Source organism: Anomalospiza imberbis, chromosome 5, assembly GCF_031753505.1.
Source record: "Anomalospiza imberbis isolate Cuckoo-Finch-1a 21T00152 chromosome 5, ASM3175350v1, whole genome shotgun sequence".
Lineage (NCBI taxonomy): Eukaryota > Metazoa > Chordata > Aves > Passeriformes > Viduidae > Anomalospiza > Anomalospiza imberbis.
Window position 1 is genome coordinate 52,607,598 of NC_089685.1, and position 23,584 is coordinate 52,631,181.

The 23,584-nt window shown below is 42.5% G+C and overlaps 1 protein-coding gene and 1 long non-coding RNA gene across 6 annotated transcripts; one reads left to right on the forward strand and one right to left on the reverse strand.

The window, feature by feature from the left end:
• Positions 1-832: 832 nt before the first annotated feature.
• Positions 833-23,051, reverse strand: MKRN1 (makorin ring finger protein 1). Of its 5 annotated transcripts, XR_010999305.1 has the most exons (10): positions 22,847-23,047; positions 15,715-15,843; positions 11,064-11,290; positions 6,928-7,068; positions 4,963-5,189; positions 4,268-4,482; positions 3,448-3,558; positions 2,863-3,001; positions 2,578-2,739; positions 2,222-2,444 (listed from the first exon to the last, which is right to left on the reverse strand). XR_010999305.1 is itself a non-coding variant. In XM_068190796.1 (9 exons), the coding sequence occupies exons 1-9, from the start codon at positions 23,014-23,016 to the stop codon at positions 2,232-2,234; spliced, it is 1,548 nt and encodes a 515-aa protein (XP_068046897.1). In that variant the 5' UTR covers positions 23,017-23,047; the 3' UTR covers positions 833-2,231. The 5 variants fall into 5 exon arrangements, 4 of the variants coding, with proteins under 4 accessions (XP_068046897.1, XP_068046896.1, XP_068046899.1 ...); XM_068190796.1 differs by lacking the exon at positions 2,578-2,739 and having other exon boundaries at positions 833-2,444; positions 2,887-3,001; XM_068190795.1 differs by lacking the exon at positions 2,578-2,739 and having other exon boundaries at positions 833-2,444; positions 22,847-23,046.
• Positions 7,614-10,683, forward strand: LOC137474340 (uncharacterized). Its single transcript, XR_010999310.1, has 2 exons — positions 7,614-8,233; positions 9,618-10,683. It is a non-coding gene; the product is annotated as an uncharacterized lncRNA (long non-coding RNA).
• Positions 23,052-23,584: the final 533 nt, after the last annotated feature.

The window sequence follows — 23,584 nt, forward strand, 5'->3', positions numbered from 1 at the left end:
CTCCTGACCCCTTTTGAAAGCAAGCTCACCCATGTGCTCTGGCTGCTAAGTTCGTTGCCTTTTTCCATCTTATCAGAAAACAGCTTTGTTACAAACTCACATTTGAATGAAGCTTTCCAATAGGATGTAACAACTTATGTTCACCATGTAGGGCAGGGAGGCTTTAACTTTTTTCTCCCTTTTATCAGTTTAAAGTGTCATTTGCTCAAATTACATTGCTTTCCTCCCTCTGTTACTTGATTCTTGGGGAAAAAAAAAACAAAAACAAACTGAACAAACCAAAAATGGCTTTACTCTGTTCACTTAAACTTTTTTAAAATCATGTCCCCAGCATCCCAATATGCTTCTAGCAGTTTACTTCCAACTTTGTGTATTTCTGCACAAAAATGTTTCTATCTGAACCCACACAGGCTGCAAGGATGTGGAGCCTCAGGAAGAGGCCTGTAGCAGTGCTTGGACTTGCTGCCCAAACAGCATTATGATAGGAAACTACAGATAAGAGTATGTCCTGCAGTTGGCTTTGTCCAGTGCAAATAAAATTAACACAACAGTGGAGGACTGACTTCTGAGAAAGCAAGTCACATCAGTTCTTACTAACGACCCCAGATATTCCTTCAATGCATCGGATGTCTCAGTTGTCTGTTTGGAATGTATCTCTTGCATTACAGGCTCTTTGCTGAAAGACTTTAACAGTGCTGGAATTCTGTAGTAAGCATAACAGTTCTGCAGGAGTTAAGATTAAGTGACATAAATGCCTTTGTATCTACAGAAACACACAGGAAAACAAACAAGTCAAAAATCAGAACCTTCGAACTTAAAAGAACAGACTGACTTCTTGTTTAATTTTTTTTTTACTTTTTTTATTTGGGAAAAGTGCTTCTTACAAAAGGCAGCTGCAAAACAATACGTTATAGACCTCAGAACAATTTCTCATTCCATTTAAAAGTGAAAGGAGAGGCAGTCTAGGGGACAAGAGCAGCAGGAGAACAGATCACGGGGCATCCACAAGTCAATAAAAAACAGCAATAATGTAATGCAAGGTTAAAATTCCTGTGCTGGGGCTTTGGTGGCAAAGTAATTTCTCAATGCAAATTACAGCCAGAAACTGCATGACTGCCTTTGTAAGCAGTAACTCACATAAACTGAACAGCTTTACCAGGCAACCTGCCCAACTCAGCTGCAGAGAGGCACAAGTACCTCAAAGCAGCTGGGAGGCACAGCGAGTTTCTAGCAAAGCTCACTGCTTAAGTGTTTACATGAAGTTCTAAAACTTACAGAGCGATAAAGCTAAGGGTCCTCTCTGGTGTTCCTCTGACCCCACCTCGGCTAACCGGATTTCTGCTCCTGGACAACCCTAATGATACACATGAAAGAGAGCTGGTGTATTAGGGAGTGCCATCTATCAAGTTAAGCGATAGTCAGGATCCTTTCCCAGTCTGGGCTGAGACCACTAGACCAGATTCATGTCCAATTGGAGACAAGTCTTCATGCACCAAGAGGGGGTGAAAGATGGTTTTGTTATTTTTAACTTACACAGAGTCTCCCCATCCTTGAGGTCCAACTCTACATTTATCTGTATATACACATAGAGAGTTCTCCTTTCACAAAGACATTTTCCTTTCATGCTAAACACAGTAAAAATCCAGAACGTTCACACCTGGTTCTGGTTACACAGTAGTAATAGTAATGTGCAAGTAAACAGAGACCAAAAGTCACAAATGAAGACGTGTACATGAGGGGGCCGGAACGGAGCTGATTCCAGAAAGAGTATTTGTATCTGGCCTGAAATCAGAAATATTGGTACAAAGACAGAATAAAGGCCATCAGCCAATTTACATCCCCACTGCATGGCCACTGCTCATTTTTGTATCTGGGCTCTTCAAAATGAGTGTGGAAGTCCTGTAAACACTTTAACCCTGGAACTGGGTGAACTCTGTTGGGTACACAGATGAAGCAACAAACCTAAGCTAACTGTTTGACAGTTAAATTTATTTTTACAAAAACTAACATTTTAAAGATTTATTTATTGTTATTTGTTGAAACAGAGGAAAAACAACACTCCTGGGGTGGGAAAGGAGGGGAAGGGAAGAGACAGACCCTGGGTAAAAGTTATTACAACAGCACCTGGAATTGATCGGCCTGCCTAGGAGAAACACAGGCACTGCCACAACACCACAGGTAATAGCTACTGCCTGAAGCCAAGACAACAGTCCACACTCCACTGACAGGTGCTATAGATCCAAATCATAATAATCTTCCAGCTCATCATGAAATAAGTCCCACTCATCCTCGGAATCCGTTAGCTCATCATCACCACCGGCTGCCAACAGCATAAGCAACATCTCACCAAGCTCAAAGGTCACCACCTCATCCTCGTCGGTTTCAAAGGGATCACCATTCTCTCGCTCCTCGATGAAATCCCAGAACCGATTCCTCCGCTGGGCCTGCAAATGGAACACAAGGATTTCCCCAGGTAACCCACTGGTACAAAGCAGGAGCCTTACCAGAGGCTGACATGCCCCTGGTGTACTTTCTGACATGCAAGAAATCACATTTCTCTTTCAGAGCGATACTGACCTCCAGCAGAACTAACCCTTACACACACCCCTATTACTGCTACCCAACATTTTTACTTCAGTATGTTGTAAGAAAGTTTTTTAAATTTAGTCTTTCCATCTTGGCCTCCAGCATTCACAAACTTTAGAGCACTGCTTCCTTCAAATTCACCATTACAGAGGTCTATCAGAAGTGGAAAAAAGAAAAGTCAGTATTTCCCTATCCTCTTTCCAAGGCAGGAGACATAATGCACACCCCTCTTCTGCTCTCTGTCTATTGAATGGACAATTAATCACCAGCACTAACCCGGTATCTACTTGAGGTTCCTACTTTGGGTCTTTGTGGCTCCTCTTGGCGGCCATCAGGATATTCATGCTTGTAAAAACAGTTCCCTCCAAATGGACAGCTCCCACGGCCTTCATCAAAATACCTGCATGGCTTGTTGCTGGAAAGGAAAATATCGCAACCCTTACTGACAGCACACCCCAATCGGACTTCAGAACTGCATTTACCTGCAGTCCACAGGGATCTCAGGTACCAGGAGCAGAAGGCATTTTGTGAGTAAAAGACCTACATGTAGAAATGATTTATTACACTATGTGTGGACTGATGCATGCAGAGGGACACCAATGGTGTGCCGTGCACAAGCTTGGACTGCCTTACGACTACACCACCAGTGTTTTGTGTAGAGAAGGGAAAGACTGGGGTGAGAGAACACAGGAGGAGCTTTGGGACTGTGTGCATGCATCTGTGGGCAGATAGGCAGAGATGTGCTTCACACATGATGGTGGAAAGGAGGTGTGAAAAGGGGCTTTACATTAACACCCTTCTTCTCCATGTGTGCCTTTATCTCTGCAGTCTCAATTTGATAAAAGGCTGCATTGCTCATACCTCATTGCCTCCTTGTATTTCTGAATGAGTTTCTGCTTCTCTTCCTTCTCCTCCACCCAGTACTCACTTGGAATGACAAAGTTAGACGTGATCCGGCATTCTGGGCAGGACCTGGGAAATGAACAGACCGTGCTGCAAAATTCCACATTACAGGGCGCTCTCTCTCCTAAATAACAAGGCATGGCATATATCCATCTTTAAAGAGGTACTGTACTCATATACCTGCTGTACAACCTTTTCAATCTAGACTCTCTTATAAGTGAAGATAACCTAAACTCTCTTCTTCAAGAACTCAATGGCAATGGCAGCTGGTCAGCTTGTCTCAGAAAAGCTTGAAAAAACACTTCACACAGACTCCTTTTTCTTTAGAATTAAATAAATTTATTTTGGTATTTTTCCTATATTTATTTGATTGGAACTTTGTATTTTCTAGAACAGCCTTAAATGAAGAAATGTTTTGCCAACTGAGTAATGCTCTAAGGCAGTAATGAATTAAGCAGCATACATTCTGAACTGGTTAATCTGTTTAACCCAGATTCCTGCCTGGGTGTCCAAGACATAAACAGTAACCACTGGACAACACGATACTAAATAAACAACAGTTATTTACTATCACTGAGTTTTGCAAACTTAACCTGGTATTAACCAAATCAGAGTGTAAGTGTTATGCCTAACAATCATTTCACTCCTAAACTAAAAGTTAGTATGCATTAAATGCAGTCTCTGTGCAGTCTGCATCTGGAAGTCTGTTGCAAGTTGTCACAAGTTACTAAGTTCTTCCACAGTAACAAAGCACAATCAAAACGGGAAAGTGCCTCACTTTATAATCTTGCTCTCAAATTGTTTAGCACTCCTCCACTTGCGGATGCACTTGAGACAGTAAGTGTGGCTGCAGTTGGAGAGGATCCCAAAGCGGCGCTCGCTAGGATTAGCTTTCTCATACACCACCTCCATGCAGATCCCGCACACCATGTCTTTACTACGCTGGACGGCAAAGGAAAGCTCCATGTCCTTCTCATGAGCTTCAATGCAAGACTGAAAAGGACACAAAGAAAACAACTACAGAGATGACTGGTCACCTGGTGAGGTCTAAGCAGGTTTTTAAACATGGTTTGCTGTTTTGCATAATGCCTGAATTGTGATTAAACTGAAAAAATCTTCATCCTCAAAAAAAAATTGTTCAAGTACTGGGAAACAATCAATTCAGAGTTCAAATTCCTTCCTTCAGACACTGCTTTTAAACATGAAAAGGCAATCTAAAAGACCATCCACTTTGACTAGGCAAAGAACAAAGCTCCGGTATCTTTAAGCAGACTGCTCTCCCAACACAGATAAGGAAATCCAGCTGCTTTTGAGTATGGCCCTGGCAGGAAACAGTCTAGTTTACAACCGGAATTTCATTCACTGCCTGACCTGCACACACCTTCAAACAAAAGCGAATTAGTAACAAGTGATTGAGGGGAGCTAGGAAGCAATAACTCACAGCTGTTAAACAGCAGACAGTTGTTTGCTTACCTTTATGTGCTGAGATCTCTGTGCAGCATCAATGGGATGCAAGACCTGCAGGCCACACATATCACACACATCCCCATGGATATACACGCAGTTTTCTCCATAACGACATTCTCCTAATGCAGCATAGGGGCACAGCTCCTTCTTCATCTCCACATCTGCCTGCTGCTTCTCGTATTCTTCTTCAATCACCATTTCCTGCAAGGGTGCTTCAGCACAGAAAGGAGCAGCTGAGAACAGAATTAACAACAGTAAGCGGCACATTCCGCTTTTGAGCACCAGGAGTAAGAACACTCAGGGTTACCCAAACAGAGTAATAGAAACAACCTAGGTTCATTTCAGTCCAAGTTCACACACCCTCAATCTGAATAAAATTATTTTCCCCACTCAATTAATTTCAAGACCAATTTTTTCATCCTTCAACCCACACAAGATTAAAGCTATCAAAATTTCAGTGGTCAGGGAAGATCCATTTACAGGCTAAGTCCACCTATAAAAATTGCACTAGTCATCAGCAGCTTAATACAGACTCTGGTTCAGCAACCATTAAATAAGGCTACAAATCTCTCACTGCTTTTAGAATCAATTTCACTTTACCTGAAATTTTCACATCAGCTGAAGTTAACAGGTGTTTTCCCACAAATTACACAGCTGAAATAATAAAAGTGCATCCAGCATAACAAAATGCTAGTATGTCAATACCACATCAGCAATTCCTTATGTGCAGGCTAATTAGCACACTGTTCTTTAGCCTGAACAAACTTTCATTTCTGGACTCCTATGCATCTCTAGGATTGATAGAAAAGTGGTGTCCATGTCTCTCATACTAACTCCATTCTACATATTTGCCAAAAAACCTGTCCTAAACAGATATCTGGTCAATTAGCCAGACACATGAAACTGATATCCAGGCTTTTATCACTGCATTCTAAGCAGGCTATCAGTTTTGCAAAATCCTAAGTGAATTCCCTCCCTAAACTTAAACTGAACTGAAATCTGTATGTTTTCTCTTCCCCCTTCAGACAGTTACTGCTGAATCCTCCTCCCTGTACCTCAAACACATGCTTACCTGCCTCACCATAAGTCAGCATACTGAGATTGTTACATAAGTAGGATCATGACAAAAGCAGTCAGTGAGAAACTGAAGGTGTAATAAACATAAAGCATTGCTATATTCAGAATAAAGACCAGGAAGAACAGCAGCTGGAGTTCATTTGCATAACCATAAGCTGTTACAATTATGGTTGTCATTGATGCTGTAAGAAAGTGGAACTTTTAGAAGTTGTTCAAGCACTAGATTTGGAGAAGCAAGCAAAAACTACCAAAGGCATACTTGGATCAGTTAGAGTGAAGGACAGACTCCTCAAAATTAATCAGAGGCTGCACACTCACACAATTTTCATCCCCATGGAACAAAGACATAACAACAGGCATGTATCAGTCTGTTAGTTTTAGGACAAATAAAAATAAAATGCAGGTCCCTGTGACTTAAGTTTTGAGAAATAAGCAAATATTGAAGATTAGTGTAGAAAAATATTAGCTCTCAAGATAAGATCAAGTCTGCTTTTTGAACCATCTCAGACTGTAGTGGTCATTCAGTGATCCTGGAGAAGTCTGTTTGTTAGAAACATACTTTTCAAAGCAAGTAAGTAACTGAGTAACAAGTCACCTGGCAACCTGTTTATTTTCAGTCTGAGATTCCCAAACAAATGTTCATTAGCTCTTCTTCCCCATGAGTTTTGGTGAACCAGCACCAAGAAAAGTGAAAAGAAACCATGTACTAGGCTCTACATTCTCTCCTGAGTAGCTCAGCAGAACATGAAAATATGTACTTACTTATTGAAATCCCACTTGCCCTCCCATTTGAAATCCATGGTCTCCACTTCCATAAGAAATAAGTTTTTAGTCCCTCAACTGTTGCATTTGCCAGTGTTTGCTCAAGTTAATGCTGTCACAGATTTTTTTTACCTAGTTGAGGGCCATGAAGATGGTTAGAGGGATGGAACACCTCCCCTATGAGGAAAGGCTCAGAGAGCTGGGGTTGTTCGGCCTGGAGAAGAGAAGGCTCCGGGGCGACCTTACTGCAACCTTCCAGGACCTGAAGGGGGCCTACAAGAAAGATGAAGAGGGACTTTTTACAAAGGCATGTAGTAATAAGACAAGGGGTAACCATTTCAAACTGAAATTCAACCTGAAAAAGGGTGGGTTTAAGACTAGATATTAAGAAGAAACTCTTTACTGTTGAGGCTGGAACAGCTTGTATATTTTCTCTATCTACTGCACTGTAGCAGCTACAGTTTTACTTCATCTTTGAAACCAGAATTAGAAAACTTCATAACACTTCACTGCCTCAGCAGTTACAAATCCAACATCCCTCAGAGTAACATTTGTTCACTATGATTGTTTTCTGTGTTCCAAATCTCTGCTCACCAGTAGGTGGACTCAATCCCCACCTTCTCATTTCCCATTAAACAGGGTTAAATTCACACCAGTGGAAAAACCGGTTGGTTAACTGTGATCCACACAACACCTGCTTGCACTTTAGGACACACTTCCTAGCATTAAACACATTAATCTTTCAGTAACAGGAAACAGACACCCAATTTATTATTTCTTGTATTTCTGCCTTTCTACTCTTCCTCAACTGCAGAACAAGTACGGAAATGTGGCACATCTGTACAACTAAGAAGTGAATACCTGAAGAATCACCACTATTTTCTATGCTAGGTCCTGAAGTCATCTTCAAGATACCAGGTTTAGTCTCAAATCAGAGAGTTGTGGTAAAAGGAGAGCATTATAGTCCCAGCTATGCATGGTTAAACTGCCAGCCCTGAATCTTTATCATTTTCAAGAAAATTTTAAACACATAGGCTTCTAGGGAACCTTGAGAAATAGGTTTAATTTTGAAGTTTCCAAGTATCTGTACATTTCTCCAACAATTTGAGAAGAATAACCTGCTTTAAGGCATACACTACAGAATATACTGCACTCATTTTTATTTCTGTAGCTTAATAAAGACAGTTGCTTCAGAAAAGTGAAGTTTTTTTAAAATCACCATGGGAATTAGCATCATGTAGCACTGTTCAGGACAGAAACAGATGAGTATGTTTACATCAAGTTTCAAAAGCTATGAAACAGACATGCAACAAGATTCACAGAAGAGAATGCTATTTAACTTAATCTCACACGAGTTTGCATGAAAAGTACGCCTAACCCCTAGAAAAAAAATTGCTTTAGTAAAACTAAGTTAACAGTGTAGTAACTTAGTGTCATGGTTTGACACTGGCACGATGCCAGCACGCCCATGAAAATGTACTTTTCTAAATAATTGCTGTGAGATGTGATCAGGAACAGAGCAGAGCAGGCCCAAGCTTAGTAACAAAGAAAAGAACTTTATTAAACTACTACTACTATAAAAACTACAAACACTAAATCCTGGATGAAGACTTTCCAAAACACCCCTCCTCCTCCCACCTAATTTCCAAACAAACTCAACAGTGAGACACCACCCAGGATCCTGATCAAGTTGCTACCCTTCAGATATTCAAATACTCAATCTTTCAAGGGAGACAGGAGTCTCTCCTGTGCCACAGACCTCCCAGGAAACACAATTGCCACCCTTGTGTTTCCATGTCACACATGGCAACCGCCCGGAGAAAATCTGCCATGGTGACACTCTCCTTTCCATGTCACAGTGCTCTCACCACCGTGCGTGGACAGACTGCTCATAGGGCTCCTTTAAGGATGCTTTGCCATGGACCAAAAGAGACAACAGTTCAGTTTCTCATTTTGGGACTACAGTCCCCCCCATTTTCCCCTGGGGCTGAGGGTCCAAGAACAGAGGTCCTCTTCTCCTCTTCTTCTTCCTTGAAGATAGAGGGCTTCTCCACACCTTCTCCAACTCTCCTCTGTTCTCTCTACTCCTCTGCTGGTAATCACTGAAACAGGTCTCTTGGCACACCAACGCACCCCCCTAAGTGCAGCTTCTGTTCGGAGAATTTGGTTCAGTCTATGGCTAACAAGAAAAGTCCAGCCACAAGCCACTCCATCATCTCCTTCCAACTCAAGAATTTCTTCTTCCATCATTTCGGATCCCAGACTGTCTCTCTTCTACTTCAAATCAAGGAGGAGTAATATTTTACAAAGCCTTCATTTTTCAGGAAAGGGTTAAAAGCTCAGACTCCCTGGACAGCTGATATCTCTGCCCAGCAGCTGATTCCCAAGGCCAAGGCTGGGCGCCTTCCCCCCAACTCCTTCTCCCCCGCGCCGGCAAAGTTACAGGTGCCGCCCGGACTCTCTGTCTCTTCCCTCTTGGGGGGATGACAAAGGCATCTCCGCTTCTCTCCACCCTTCTGTCCACAGGAGCTGGCTCGGTTCCAGTCCTTCAGCCCCCTCAGCTCACCTCGACCAGGCCGCATGGCTTCCCCTCCCCCACCCAGCCCGTGGCTGGGCAGGGGAGGTCTGCACAGCACCCTGACCGGAACCAAAGAGAGCGAGCTATTGGGAGTTCCTGCTTTTAACCCCCTGTGTTCTCAGAGGCGTATCCATACCTTCAGTGGTCACTCCAGGTGCCAATATCCAAACTTGACCACTCATTGGTTTGACCCAACTTCCTGAAAAAATCACTTCCATGTCAAACCACGACACTTAGACTTCAGGAGGAAGTACCAGCTCTTCTATAAGGACTGTGTGTATTAAAAAGATCTCTAGCTGTTCAAACTAGCAATTAATTGATTCCAGTGAAGGGCCAGTCAGTCATAAATAGGGCTGATTCTCAAGAAAAGAGACTGACTCCTCTCAGATGTGCAAATGACAAGAGATAGAAGGCAAGCTGAGGCAGGGAAAAATCCAATTACATACTAGGAAAGAGGCTTTCTTTGTGAAAGAAGTCAAACACCACAAAGGATACCCAGAGGTTATGGCCCTTTGAACATCTCTGAGGATAGAGATTCAACTAAACAAAGCCCCTGGCAACCTTTAAGCAGGAAATGAACTAGATGAAATCCAAAGGTTCCTTCCAATCTAAATATTATATTCTGATTAAAATATTTTTAAAAATCATTTGTCTCAACAAGCATAGAAGCTCTATCTTTCATGACAGTAAGGTGGCACATTCACAAGTAGAGGTCAAGTTTTCACTCCTTTGGGATATACTCCAGTTCACAGATTATGCAATTCCATAACCAAACTTCTCAACATTAGTAAACTGTTTGTGTCACTTGACCATTCCTCTTCATCCTCCTCAAATTGTATGGGAGGAGGCTCCAACCAGCACCCTGTAACACTGAGAAGGTCATTCTCTTTCCAAATCTGAGCAGCGCAGTGGAGACAAAGCAGTATAATCTGAGCACTCTACAAGATCTTCAAATTCTCATGGATGCGAGGCGTCCATTTTGAATTCAAACATTTATTTAAGTAATCCTCCTCATGCTTTAGAGAGACAAATATTAGAAATTATGTTAAAGTGAACACCTTCAGCCTACTTTTCACTGTAATTTGAAGACTTATATTTTGTCAGGAAAAACAGATGAGGAGTATGCTACTCAAAAAGTGTGGCCCTATTTGATGAGCTTCTTCAGTCTCATTCTCATTGTGAGCTGTCACAGTGTTAGAAAGTTGAGTTCCAGAAAGCTAACTAGAATAAATCATTTTCAGCCTCTGGCCAATGGATTCACTAAAGTAAGCATTAAGCTTCAATTCCTTCTACAGGAATCCGCATGTCCACTGGAAAACCTTTCAAAGACTGCAAAACCACCCCAAACCAAATCAACCAACCCAAAACACAAATGCAGCAGATTCTCTCTCCAGAGCAGCAATATTATCACCAGTAATTTCCTCTCCCATCCCATATGCAAACTAAACTTCAAAGGAGATTCTCAAGTAATTCAGGAACATAGCAAGAGAAAGCCAGTCATGCAGAGACTGACCTGAAATATACATGGTTTCTGAATGAAACAGTCTGTCTACTCATGTTGGAAAACCCAAGCTCACTTGAACTGATCAATAAATATGAATAGCTGTACTCAAATGCATTAAAATAAATGCACTACATAGCAACTGTTGAGCCATGATGGAAATTCACTGTTATCCTAGGATGAGCTTACCACGTCCACAGTATGGCTGCCCAGGGACAAACTCCACTGCATTCACCCAGTCTTCAGCCCCTACTCCTGTCGCTGCCAGATCTGTATTTTCATCTTCTATCTCAGCAATAAATTCTTCAACTGTTTCAGGGAGCGATGCGAACTCTGAGGACACTGATGGATAGATTTCTGCCTCTGGGTTAACATCAGTCACTTCCTCCTGTATTAGTGGCTTGGTATGTTCGTATCTAAAAAGTTAAAACACATCATGTCAACTTTCCATAAAAAATACCTCCAGACAGCAGCCCCATGTACAGAAAACAAACTAATGAAGATGTGAACGTGCTGTTTGGAATGAGGACCCAGAAATTGCTAGGATGAGAAAGTCACTGATGACCCTTTATTGAGAAATGCTTCCACTTGTGCAGTCTGTCAGCACTGTTAAAGAAACACAAGGTACCCCGAGATTTTGGAGAAAAAAGAGCACAATTCTTACACACAGAACAATCTCCAAATATGTCCCAAACCAGTCAGTTATCTATTACACATGTGCAGTACTGCTGAATGAGAAAAATGAATTTACCCAGCTTTATAAAGAGAAGACTCAGGACAGACACTGCTGTCTCCAACTACCCCACGGGAAGCCACAGGAAAGATCAGCCAGAGTCTTCTAAGAGGTGCAGTGATGACAGTCAGTAGACACCAGTCCAAAATGGGAAATTAGTTATGAATATTATGAAAAAAATTTGCTCTAAGAGTAGTTAAACACTATAATGGGTGCACAATCTTCATGCTTGTAGATATTCAAAGCTGCACAATGCCTTGGGCAACCTGGCCTCAGCTGGCACAGATTCAGAGATCCCCACCAATATAAATAATTATTTTCCTGTGTCCCCGCATCTTGCCTCATGCAGATTTTACACTGAATTCGAGTACTTATTCCTAATGCCCCTTTCAGCTTATTGTGGAAAATGAGAATCACAACACTTTTAGCCCTACCATCCACAATAAACAGGAAGGCACCATTTCCCTCAAAAATCTGTCTTCCAGCAACTAGGAGACTACATGAGGAAAACAAGTGACAAATACACTATTGTAGTCTTAGATATTTGCTGACTAATTTCAAGGACAACAGGAGGGAATTTTTTGAGAACATACCAAAGTTTGAAGTGACTCTGATTTACTTAGCTTGTGTCAGATTAAAAACAAAGAAGTGGCACAATTCTTGCATATTAAAGAGGTGCTCCTAACCAAATGTCAGCTTGGAAATCCTACTCCCACAAAGCACAAATTAAAAATTCTAGCCTTCAGATCTCTACATCTGTGGCCTCCACAGCATGTGCACCATACGAGGTGCCCAAGGCAACCCAATGGGGTGCAGGAAGAAAATACTAGAACTTAGTGGTTTTTTCCCCTTAAAAATACAATAAACTACAATTATTACTATTAAGATACATGTCGATGCAGTGCTCTCACAGTCCATACGTCAGAGAGCCCACATGTGGTATGTGTGAGGTACCCTGAAGGAGGAGGTGTTCCACCACCCAGTGGGTTGACAGTGGCATCCCCCTGTCTGCTCACTTTCAGCACATTGTGACACATTGCACTTTGCTAGTGCCCGCTTAATGGATCAACAGGTTATCAGATCTTGTTTTACCTAAACTAGCCCTGATAAAGTGAACAAGTGGCTTGAAAAGATGCCTGCAACTGTGGGCTGAGGACAGCACTGATAATGCGAGCAAAAGCCAACAAGAAAATGTCAGAGCTAACAGTTCTGCTCCTACTATGAGCTCCTCATCAGCCAAACTAAGAAGCAAAACAATGCCAACCTAATCAGCTCTTGAACTCAGGGGGAAAGGAACCACAGAAGAGATCAAGATTACCAAGAAGGCAATCTGAAATACGGATTTACATTCACTATTATTAATTAAGCCCTCGGTGAATGCTGTACCTTGAGATATTAGCTACTGAAGGGATGAAGCCATCTCAATTGGCAAGGCATTGAAAATCAAAACATCCCGGACACAAAGACAAACCTCCACATATTTTTCCAAGATGTTTCAAGCCATGTGCTACTCAATCCAGTACTTTGCAGAACTTCACAGTAAGGGTTTAGAAACCTCTTTTGAGGCTTGTTACACAACAATGAAAGACAAAAAGCCATATGCCACTGGACCACTTTTTCTTCCTGCTGTGGTAAAAATGACTGAAATAACTCATGGAAAATAATATGGTGACAAAGTAAAATGCATTCCTTTGAGATCAGATACTGTTAGGAAACACATAGAAAACACTGCTAGAGTCTGAAGAAACAAGCAGTAGAATAAATTGTGCAGAGTGGGAAGTTTGCTGTATGGCAGAAGGAAAAGTACAGATGTTTTTCAGATCTCAGCTTATGATACTTGTTAGATTCTGTTTCAATATGAACTACTTTTTGTGAGACACCAAAGAAAAGATGTACCAGTAGAGAAACCTTCTCAACAAGTTACTTCTTTAACAAAGACAAAAAGATTCAGTGGAGGAGATATCTTCTCAATAGTATACAATTACTTTAATAAAAATAATGCTTTATGGAAAAACTGTGCAAGTAAAACCACTGAAGCAGCAGCTGCTCTGACCACAGTAGGAGACTGAAGGTTAAGGGTACAGGGATAGCACCCCACCAGAAATTCATCACTGCATCATTCACAGGCAAGATATTGTAGCAAAGATGGATCCAGAAGCAGCCAAGTGACACTAGAAAATGTCATCAACATAAACCTTTAAACAGTCAAATGCTCACTGCAATTATGAGGTGGAGAGCTACCGTGAAAATCTTCTGTACCACACAGATGTTTGCTGATTATCAAATGGCAAAGCACTTAAAAACTGTCACGGATGAGTTATGCATGTTTATTTCACAAAGACAAGTGCTGCAAATTTGCTGCCCTTTTCTGTGATGACAAATCAGTGCCAGCAGTATGCTGCTGAGCAGATATTAAAAAAAAACAAAAAAACAATCAACAAACCCAAACCAACCAAACCCAACCACATTCAAACTGCCCCTCCAAGATAAAGTCATTCTATGAACAGATAACTACTTTTTGAAGGAAATTTGTGATATGGAGACAACACTTTCAAAATTAAGTATTTCCACCATTATGTGATTTTATAGCTAAAACCTAACCAAGTTTGCCAACTACAAAAAACCTTTCATTATCTTGCACACTTAAAAAACTTGGAAAGTGATTTCTCTAACATGTTTAAAAATCTTTCAAAATCAGAATTCCAATGTATATTGGACCCATTTGCTAAAAATATAAAAATGCAACACCTACCAGTTAATCTGTGCTAACAGCTGATTGACATCAGGAAAGGTGGAAACTTACCAGCTAAATTTATCACACATTAGTGCATGCAGCCAACAATACACTTCCTTTTGAATCTGCATATCTTTGTGAAAGATCTTTTTCAGCTACTACCACCGTTAAAGCCAAGGACTGAAATAAACTAAACTTCAAATGAGACCTCCAAATAACTGTATCAAAAAATGTTACACTGAGATTTTAAATAATAAAAAAGCCCATTGAATCAACATTACTGTCAGTAAAAAAAAATATTATTACTAATAAAGGCTTTTAGTGACAGTAAAAATTGCTGTGGACTGTTTATAAAATATTTATTAAATATTTTTCGTTTCACCTTTAATACACCCTTTTTAAAATTCTGGTTTTGTTTTAACTTTTATAGTGTACATAACATTAGTAGAGCAGTAGATGTAGATATACACATATAAACTATAAATAGATGTGTATGTTGCTGGGAGTTCAAAAATACTGAACTGATGGGTGCATGATCCAAAGTTGGAAAACCACTAATCTACATGATCAAAAAACAACACTGGCAGATAGAAGACTACAGAGAGGTTTTGTTTCTTATATATTTTAACCCTTCATGAAACACGAAAGCAAAGCTAACTATGATCTACCATATAAAATAATGATGCAAATGTTTAATTGCTAATTACAGCTGCAATAAAACAGAATGTTAAAATTTCCAGTAAGTTTTAATAAAATTAATGATGAAACATCCCTAAGCCCTTGTAAAGCTTTGCTCCACTAGGAAAGTATCTGTTTTTCTTCTTCACAATTTCTTTTTATTGTAATTTCAGCAGTATAGATCAATTCATAGTGTTTTCATAAAGCAAAGCTATTTTGTACAGGCAACATCTTAGAACTTATATGACAAAATGCAGTTATTTCCTCAAAATGGTAGTTCCAGTGTCAGAGTACCAATTCCTCAAGAAACAACACAAAGAAAATAAATTCTTACCTGTTCAGGCTTTTATGATCACTTAAATAGTGTAACTCAGTTTCATCCATTCAGCTAGTCTAAATGTAATCTCAGATTTCAATTAATCTACTCATGTTATTAATAAAAAATAAGAAAACTCCCATGCTGACAACTATCACTTTTATGAAAACCAGTTATCATCTCGCCTTTGCTCATTTTTTTGCATAGCAAACACTGGTATTTAGCAAGACATGAGAGTCGGTGAAGAGCTATTTTTATAAATATCTGAAGTTACAGTGGAAAAGGAAAGCACTATAGATTTACTGTCTTTCCCTGAGCTCTCTACTCAGGGAATCAGAGTGCCATGCTTCTTGCAGGATGTCCAGGGGCACTTCTTTACCTGCAATGATCTCCATAAGCACAGCATCCTCGCTGGTAATACCTGCACACCATGGCAGACTGACTGGTGGAGAGGTCATGGGAGTAGCGGCAGTTGTCTCCTTCCTTGCAGACTCCATGCATGAAGTATCTATAAGAGAAGACAATGGTGAGTTAAGAAGCACTGAAGCTGCAAAAGTATTTGGATGATCTTGTTATTCCATAAATCAAGGTATGCTACATTAACAACAGCACTAAAGACTCATGGGGCCCTGTCCCAGTATAACCATAAAAATAAGAACATTTGAGGAAAGATGAAGCTTCAGCTACTGCAATGAACTGTGCTGCACATTTAGGGACTTGCTCACACAAACCTGTAAAAGCAAAGTTATCCTGGGCTGTGACACTAAGAGGAAAGAGTCTTGGATCAAGCAGATTGGCACTAAGTTTTACTTGTAGCCCCTGTGTCTTGACACAAGCAAAAACCTTACAAAAACCCGACAATGGATACAAGAATCAAATCCAGACACACACCCTAAATCACCCAAGGTTTTAAATCTATTCTGGATTAATAAATAAGTCAAATGTGATTTCCTTCCCAAGAATGAAAAACACGTTTGTGATGGATAATTACATCTGACAAAACACACACATTAGTTCCTGTGATAGGAGCCAAATAAATCAAAGCACCCTGCTTCAATACTGTGCTGCTTGTCTTGAAAAACCTGGACAGTTTCAAAGCTTTTGAGGACAGTTTGATCAATTTTAGCATATTAAGTAGCACAAGTTTAATTTAGCATCTTCAATTCAGTTATTCAAGAGAACTGAAGAGTGGTTTTCAAGAATTTTTCAATTTTAACCTAGAAGAACAAATTTCAAGAAATTCAATACACTGTAACTGTTCAGATTCAGCATGTTCAAAGCTACACCTGAAAAGTTCAAGTACACCTTTCCCAATCCACACAAAAGTATTATCCAAGAAAAACAAGGAAAAAATGAAAAAAAATCCTGTGTAAAAACTGAATCCATAAATGTTTACCAACACTTCAGTTTAGAAAGAAGCTGCACTGCACCCAGATAACAAGCTGCAAACTCTGAACTCACTGGGAATAGGAAGAGCTAGTAAACAAGAAAATTTGTGAGGATTTAGGTCACATACAAAACACTACTGGAGGGAAGGCTGAGAAGCAGATTATAGCCATCCAAGCCCACATTGCTGCTGAATGGGGCAGTCCTGCCCTCCTCCGGGTTCCAAGCTTCCAGCACTTTGCAGAGGCAGCAGAACCAGGCCCTCCAAGCATCTGAGTGCAGCCTCACAGCCAGCACAGAGACAGGGATCATCTTTCAGCAGCCACAACTAAGATCAGGACAGCTCTTCACAACACAGTACATTCAAGTTGATATTCCTGGCCAGGAAATGTGATAAGATGTTGAACTGCATGCACTTCTACACAGCTATTTAGTCTACCGTATTTTTAAGAGATCAGATAAAGCCAGTGAACAGTGCACTAAATGACATACGTAGAGCTACATCTGCAATCCAGTTTCAGGGAAATATTAAAACCTGAGGTTCAGTGTTTAGAGAGCTGATAACACACCATGTGCAATACCATTGGTGTATTCAACATAACAAGAATAAAAAAATCTCAACTAGCCTTACTGAACACAAGCTGACATTTGCCATCAGACTGCAATTCACACTCCAAATCTCCTATCTGTACCCTGTAGACACATTAACCAGGTAAGAAATGTGATCCTACATAAAAAACAAGCAGTAGAAGACCCAGATGAGGCTCTGCAGGGTCAGGTGGAGGCACAAACAGCTACGCCAGCAGGAACAGCATGTTGCAAAAACAGAACAAGACTCGTCCCTGATATACAACCAACACTCTCCACCATTAAGAAAAAACACACAAAACCCCCTAGAAGTCACACCCACCCACCTACCAGCATAAACCACCTACGATGACCCATGTCAAAAGGAAAAAAACCCAAACCAACACCCAAGCAAAAAAAAAAAAACCAAACAAAACCACCCATACTTAACCTCCTTCTTCCCCAAACAAACCAAAAAAGCCCCCCAAACAAAATCAAAACCAAATCTAACCACCCATGAAGTCATGGAACTAGAATGTAACTGGCATTTCTGGCTTGATTGCTCTTAAGAAATGGGAGTCACACCGATAGGGTAAAAAAAGATTTCAGATTGCTTAACGTTTGTTCTTTAACCAGTGTTATCTCCACCCTTTGCTTATTTCCACACAGCATCGCTTCCTTCAAGTGCTGGGGCAGCAACTTCACAGCCACCGGCTGGCACAGACCAGGAAATGGCTGCAACGGAACCTGACATTCCTTCTGCTGTCCCCAAGGTTATTTTTAATCTGGATTATATCACTGCCCAACCACTCTGCACAGCCACACCACTACAGCTGAAATAACTGACTGGCAGAAAGGCTCCTGCCTGAAGTGAGGACATCTGATAGAAACTATTCGGCCAACATGATTTATGATAAGTACCTAAGCCCCAAAATTAGATTGTCCCACTCTGTGATAGGGCAAATGAAGCTCCAAACACCTTGCCTTCCTTCCCAGTTTACATCAGAAAATCCTCTGCAAATGCAGATTCTGTGTAATTGTGAAAGTTGTCACAATTTATTATATTGAAATGGTAGGCTATAAAGGGCAAAAAATAAACATAAAAACACTCCAGGCTCTAATTCACACATCACTCTTTAAGGCCTTCAATCCTATGACGCAAACTTGGCATTATTTGAACAAGAAGGCTGGAGTGGGAGGGGAACAAATGTATTTCTCTTAGGATTACACCCCAACTTCTTCCACAACCCTCCCCCTCACCAAGAGGTAAGATTTTTACTTTAAGGTCACAAAGAATGCAACACTTTACATATCAAATTACAGTGTTTGGCTAAAACACTTTGGCCAAGTAAAAAAAAAAATAAACAGAGTGCATTATTTTTGCATACGATAATGAAATTTATTTTGGAGAGAGCATCTTTACTCACAGAGAGTATTCAATTTAACCCTACTCAACAGTGATACCAGCCTCTTCATTCTAGTTATAGGAAAAAAGCATCCTTAAAACTGAGAAATATATGAGTTATCTGCCTTACACACTGACATGTAGAAGGGTATCTGAAATTTGCATTTGGTCAAGTAGTCAGAGAAGACATGTAATTTAATCTGAAAAGATAAAACTAGATCAAGACAAGCACATAACTGGATTTTCTCTCAGCCTCTGTGATGCTGTCATCCAAAAAAGCACTTATTGGGGCAGTGCTCTCTGTCCTTCCAATTATAATATACAAGTGTAATTTGGTTAAGCTGCTTGGGGAGCCAGACTAGAGAAGTCATCAGGGTCCAAGTCCAGATAATTTCCCCAGTTCAGTTCACTACAGGATTGTAAAAAACATGAGTGACACCAACACACGGAACAACCAGACAAAATTAATAATTGCCTGCACTGGCATTTTATCACTGAAAAAGGTTCAACACATGTCTAGTTATGAATGCCTTGATCAAAAGAGCATATCCTGATTTTCATGGGTATTTCTCAATAGGCAAAGCTTCCTTCTATAGTTTTGGAACCTTGCAATGTATTTCCTTATTCAGATGTATTCTGTTCTTTACTTCAGGTTATGTTAATTTGTTTCATCAAACTACTGGTTCAGCTAAATTAGAATGTTACTGCCAACAGCAAACCTCCTTCAAAACCCAAGACATTGCCATGACTGACAGATGGGGAAGCTCAGGATAACATCCACCTGCAGCCATTATCTTCTTCAGGTGCATACAGAGACTGAGAATTCCCGGGAAGAAGGCAGCAGGGAAGAGGCTAAGCACACTGCTCTAGCACAGCTCCTGGGTGTTCAGCCACATTACTTGCAAATGAAATTCTGATGGAATTAGTAAAAGGGGGGAAAAAGAGTTAACCTTTACAGCATTTAGCTCATTATCCCTTCTCCATAAGCTTCTTCGGAAGTTACCGGGGGATGCAGACCAGAGCAGCCATGAAAGGGGAATTCAGGCAGGCTGTCAATAGGTTTGTGCCCTGCACTTCATCCCTGGTGCTGCACAGAATTAAAGAGGCCTGACTTTACATCACAGATGCACACTCTTCACATGAAAAGAAAAAAATACATGACCCAGGTTTTCAGGAAGTACAGCTAGGGTACAAACACGTACACAGCTCTCAATATACACCACTTAGTTGCTATGGGTTTTATTTACATTCAGTTCTAAAACAAACAAGTGAAATGCAATTTGTTTACATCAACTTGATGACTTTTAATATCACATGACATCTGGAAAACACAAGCACGGAACAAACAGTGTCAAGCCTTTGGAAAAAAAAGATTGGCTATAGCACTGCTCAATAAAACGATGTAGCCATCTGAATTGGAAGGACTGAGGAAACTGGTAAGGACAACCATTCTTTTTCTAAATTCAAACATATCAATAAGAAGAAGATCATAATAATAAACTGGTTCTGAATTAGCTTTGTTTCCCTGCTACTTATTAGAGATTAAAACACTAACTTTTTACAAAAGACAAGCCTTGAAAACTGCTAAACCACAGAAGTAAAAAAAAAACCAAAAAAAAAAAACCTTTTTCATCTTCTCTTAGGGAACATAATTTCCCATATTTCACCCTGAGACTTCTAAACTTTAGCTGCAAGAAAAACAGAAGGGTAACATCAGCAAAACTGTATGTGTAGGAGAAACCAAAGTCCTTCTTCTTAGTCATTGTGTCTCTCACTCTGAGATATTAATCATCCATCCCAAGGATATCACACTGGTACATCAAAACTCATTAACCAACCTATTTATCATATCAGATATTCATAGGAGCAGCAAGAACTTATGGTACCAATTTTAAGCCTTCCTGTTTCCATAAACCAGCAGTACTTCTGCACCAGCCATCACATGCTAACTCCCTATACCGAAGGGACTGTCTCCCAGAAGTTTTTCAGACAGCATTTACTGTCACCCCTATGATGATTCAACTAAAAAAGCCTGTGAACAAAAAAAAAATTGTGCAGTGTTACTCAAACAGAAACTGCTCTATCTCCTACACTAAAAACATGCATTTTGAAATTTAACTTCTTCATCTCACTGTTAAATCCTCCAGTTCATTTATAAAGGTAAACCAAAATTTAATAGTAATAAACATATCTACCTAAATATGAATATATCCTATCGAAACCAAACATAGAAATCCAAATTTTTTATCACAGATTCTTAGAAAGGCAAGTCAAAATTGCTAATTTCACTTTAAAGCCTGAGTAAAGCTATTCTCCCTCCAACTTGACTGGTCCCATAAAAATTAATAAAGCAAGCAATGGGATAACTAGCAGGATTAGGCAAAGAGAACAAAGAATGGAGATGTTCATTAGATCCAAGGCCAAGATCCCATTGTTTAATCTCAAATTAAAGCACATTAACCACTACAAAAGAGTAGCTTTAGCTTCTCACTCGGCCTGAGCGTTTGCAAATAAATATATTCCCTCAACACTCTGCACTGCAGGACACTGATGAACTTGACTGCTTCTGTACTATGGCAGTCGTTGTCTTCAATAAATCGATCCTGCATCTATACCTATTCCATTGCTGTCTCACAAATCCAATTTGCCTAATTGAGCCTTTCGATCTTCAGAAATTAGGAGGCAAACTTAAATAGAGGGAGCACTGACCTTGCGTCTCACTTAAAGCTGAGCTAAGCACGGTTCCCGGTCACCAGCATCAAACATTAACCCGGGGATTCGCAGGCAAAACGCTCTGCCCGCAGCAGCACCCCGAGAGCGCTGCTGAACGCAGCTGCCCGAAGGGAAGCACCCAGCTGGGCATTAGCCAGAATTGATGTGGAGCAACAGCGAGCAGGGACACTTTAAACACCGCGGGGCACGCGGAACAGACACAGCCAGCGAGCTCCCTGCGACAGCCGAGCAGCGGCTCCTCATGCTGCTGCAATCTGCCGGTGAAACAAACGGGAAAAAAGCAAGCAGAGGAGATATAAAAAAAACTCTATCAAGATCTAGAGCCTCTTCCGTCCTAACCAAGGGATGTTCCTTTTTGCTTCCCAGTGACTTGGAATGTATTTGCCCACAAACACGTTAAATGTAATTTAATTTATTAAATAAATAAATCTAAAAAAATCAGGAAATGCTCATCGATGGTAATCTTGGATTATCGCTTGCTTTTATATTAACTAATATATGTCTACATTCACAAAACTGTTTTAAATTCCTTTCTGCCTGCCGACCGACCAGCACTATAGGTTTAAAAATAGTCCGCCTGGCAAGCTTTAAAACGCGCAGTACGGCTTGCATAACCCCAGAAAGATTTATCAGAAATATAGTTTAAAGGAAAACACGGATAGGAAATGACGCAGCACACAGAAACTCTATGTGACACAGGGAGGGCCACTTCGCACATTCTGCAACATGTCACGACCGATTCCTGTTCTCCGGTTTAATAAATCGTTTTCGCTGTATCAATTATAAGTTAATTCCCAATTTTAAATTTCGATTGAAACGCACAATTTAAATTACGTCGCGTTTCCTGCTTTATCGCGCTTTGCGGAACGCGGCTGCAGGACTTCCTTTCACACGGCGTCCTCCGCGCCGAGCACTGCGGGCCTGTTCCCGCACAACACCGAGCGGCCCACGGCTCCCGGTGAGGCGGCGGGAACGCTCCCGGCGCCGCGGCCCGGCAGCCACTAGGCCGCAAGGAACACCCTCTCACGAGGCCGCGGCTGGAGAAAGGCCGCGGGCCGCACCGCCCCCACCGGCGGGCCTGGCTGGCGGCGCCGCGGCCGCGCCACCTCCGCCGGTAGCCCCGCCCGGGGCCGGTCCCGCCCGGGGCCGGGGCCGGGGCCGTTCGCCGCCCCCGGGAACGCGCGCGGGGCGGGGCCGGCGCGCGCCGCGGGCGGGCGGGCGCGCGCGGCGCGTACGTGACCGTTGGGGGAGGGGCGGGGGGGGCGGCGGTGGGGGGGCGGCGGCGGTGGTGGTGAGGGAAAAGGCCCCGGGGCGGGGGGGGCGGCAGTGCGGGAAGAAGGGACGGGAAAGGAAAAGAAGGACAGGGAAGGGCGCCCGCCCGCTTCCCTCCCCCTCCCCACCCGCCGCGGACGGCGCGTACCTGCAGGTGACCTGCTTGGTCCAACCGCCTCCCCCAGGCCCCGCGGATGGCGGCGGCACGGCCGCGAAGTCGAAGGCGACGGCCGCCGCTCCCGCGGCCGCCGCGGGTGACCCCAGGGCCGCGGCCGCCGCGCCCGCCGTTGTCTCCAGCGCCGCCACCGCCTCCGCCATTACTGTTTATCCCGCACAGCGGCGGCAGCGCCGGAACTTCCGGGAGCGGATCCTTCCGGCCGCGAGGGGCGGGGCGCGGCCGCGGCGCCGCCCCCCCGGCCGAGCGGCGGCTCCCGTTGGCCGAGCGGGACGGGCGCGCGCGAACGCGCCGGGGGCGGGGCCGCGCCGGTGCCGCCCTCGCGCGGCCGCGGGCACCGCGTGGCCCGTGAGCGCCCCCGTGGCGCCGCCGGGAGCGCGCCCGAGCGCGGGGCTCGGCTCGGCTCGCCCCGCCGGGATCAGCCGGCGGCGGGAAAGGGCCTTTGCCGGGGGGAACGACACGGAACGGCGACGTGGCGCCGGCGGGGGGCGGAGGGCAGAACGGGACAGTGGCGCTGCAAAGGCCCAGCCCGAAAGTTGGCGCTGAGCCACCCGGTACTGCGCTAATGGGGTGGGAAACGTCGCGTCCTTGTGCTGTAGGATCTCCCTCAGTGCAGATATCCCAGAACCCTCTGGACGCAATCCTGTGTCGTGTGCCCTAGGACGACCCTGCTTGAGGAGGGAGGTTGGGCCAGGTGATGGTCCCACCGAG

Excerpts from the sequence above, each read along its gene's own strand:
- MKRN1 (XM_068190795.1), bottom strand. The coding sequence starts at position 23,016 with ATGGCGGAGGCGGTGGCGGCGCTGGAGACAACGGCGGGCGCGGCGGCC. Across the intron at positions 11,291-15,714 it reads GCTTATGGAGATCATTGCAG|ATACGAACATACCAAGCCAC; the intron begins GTAAAGAAGTGC and ends TTAACTTTTTAG. Across the intron at positions 5,190-6,927 it reads TCTTCATGGCCCTCAACTAG|CTGCTCCTTTCTGTGCTGAA; the intron begins GTAAAAAAAATC and ends TTCTGTTCTCAG.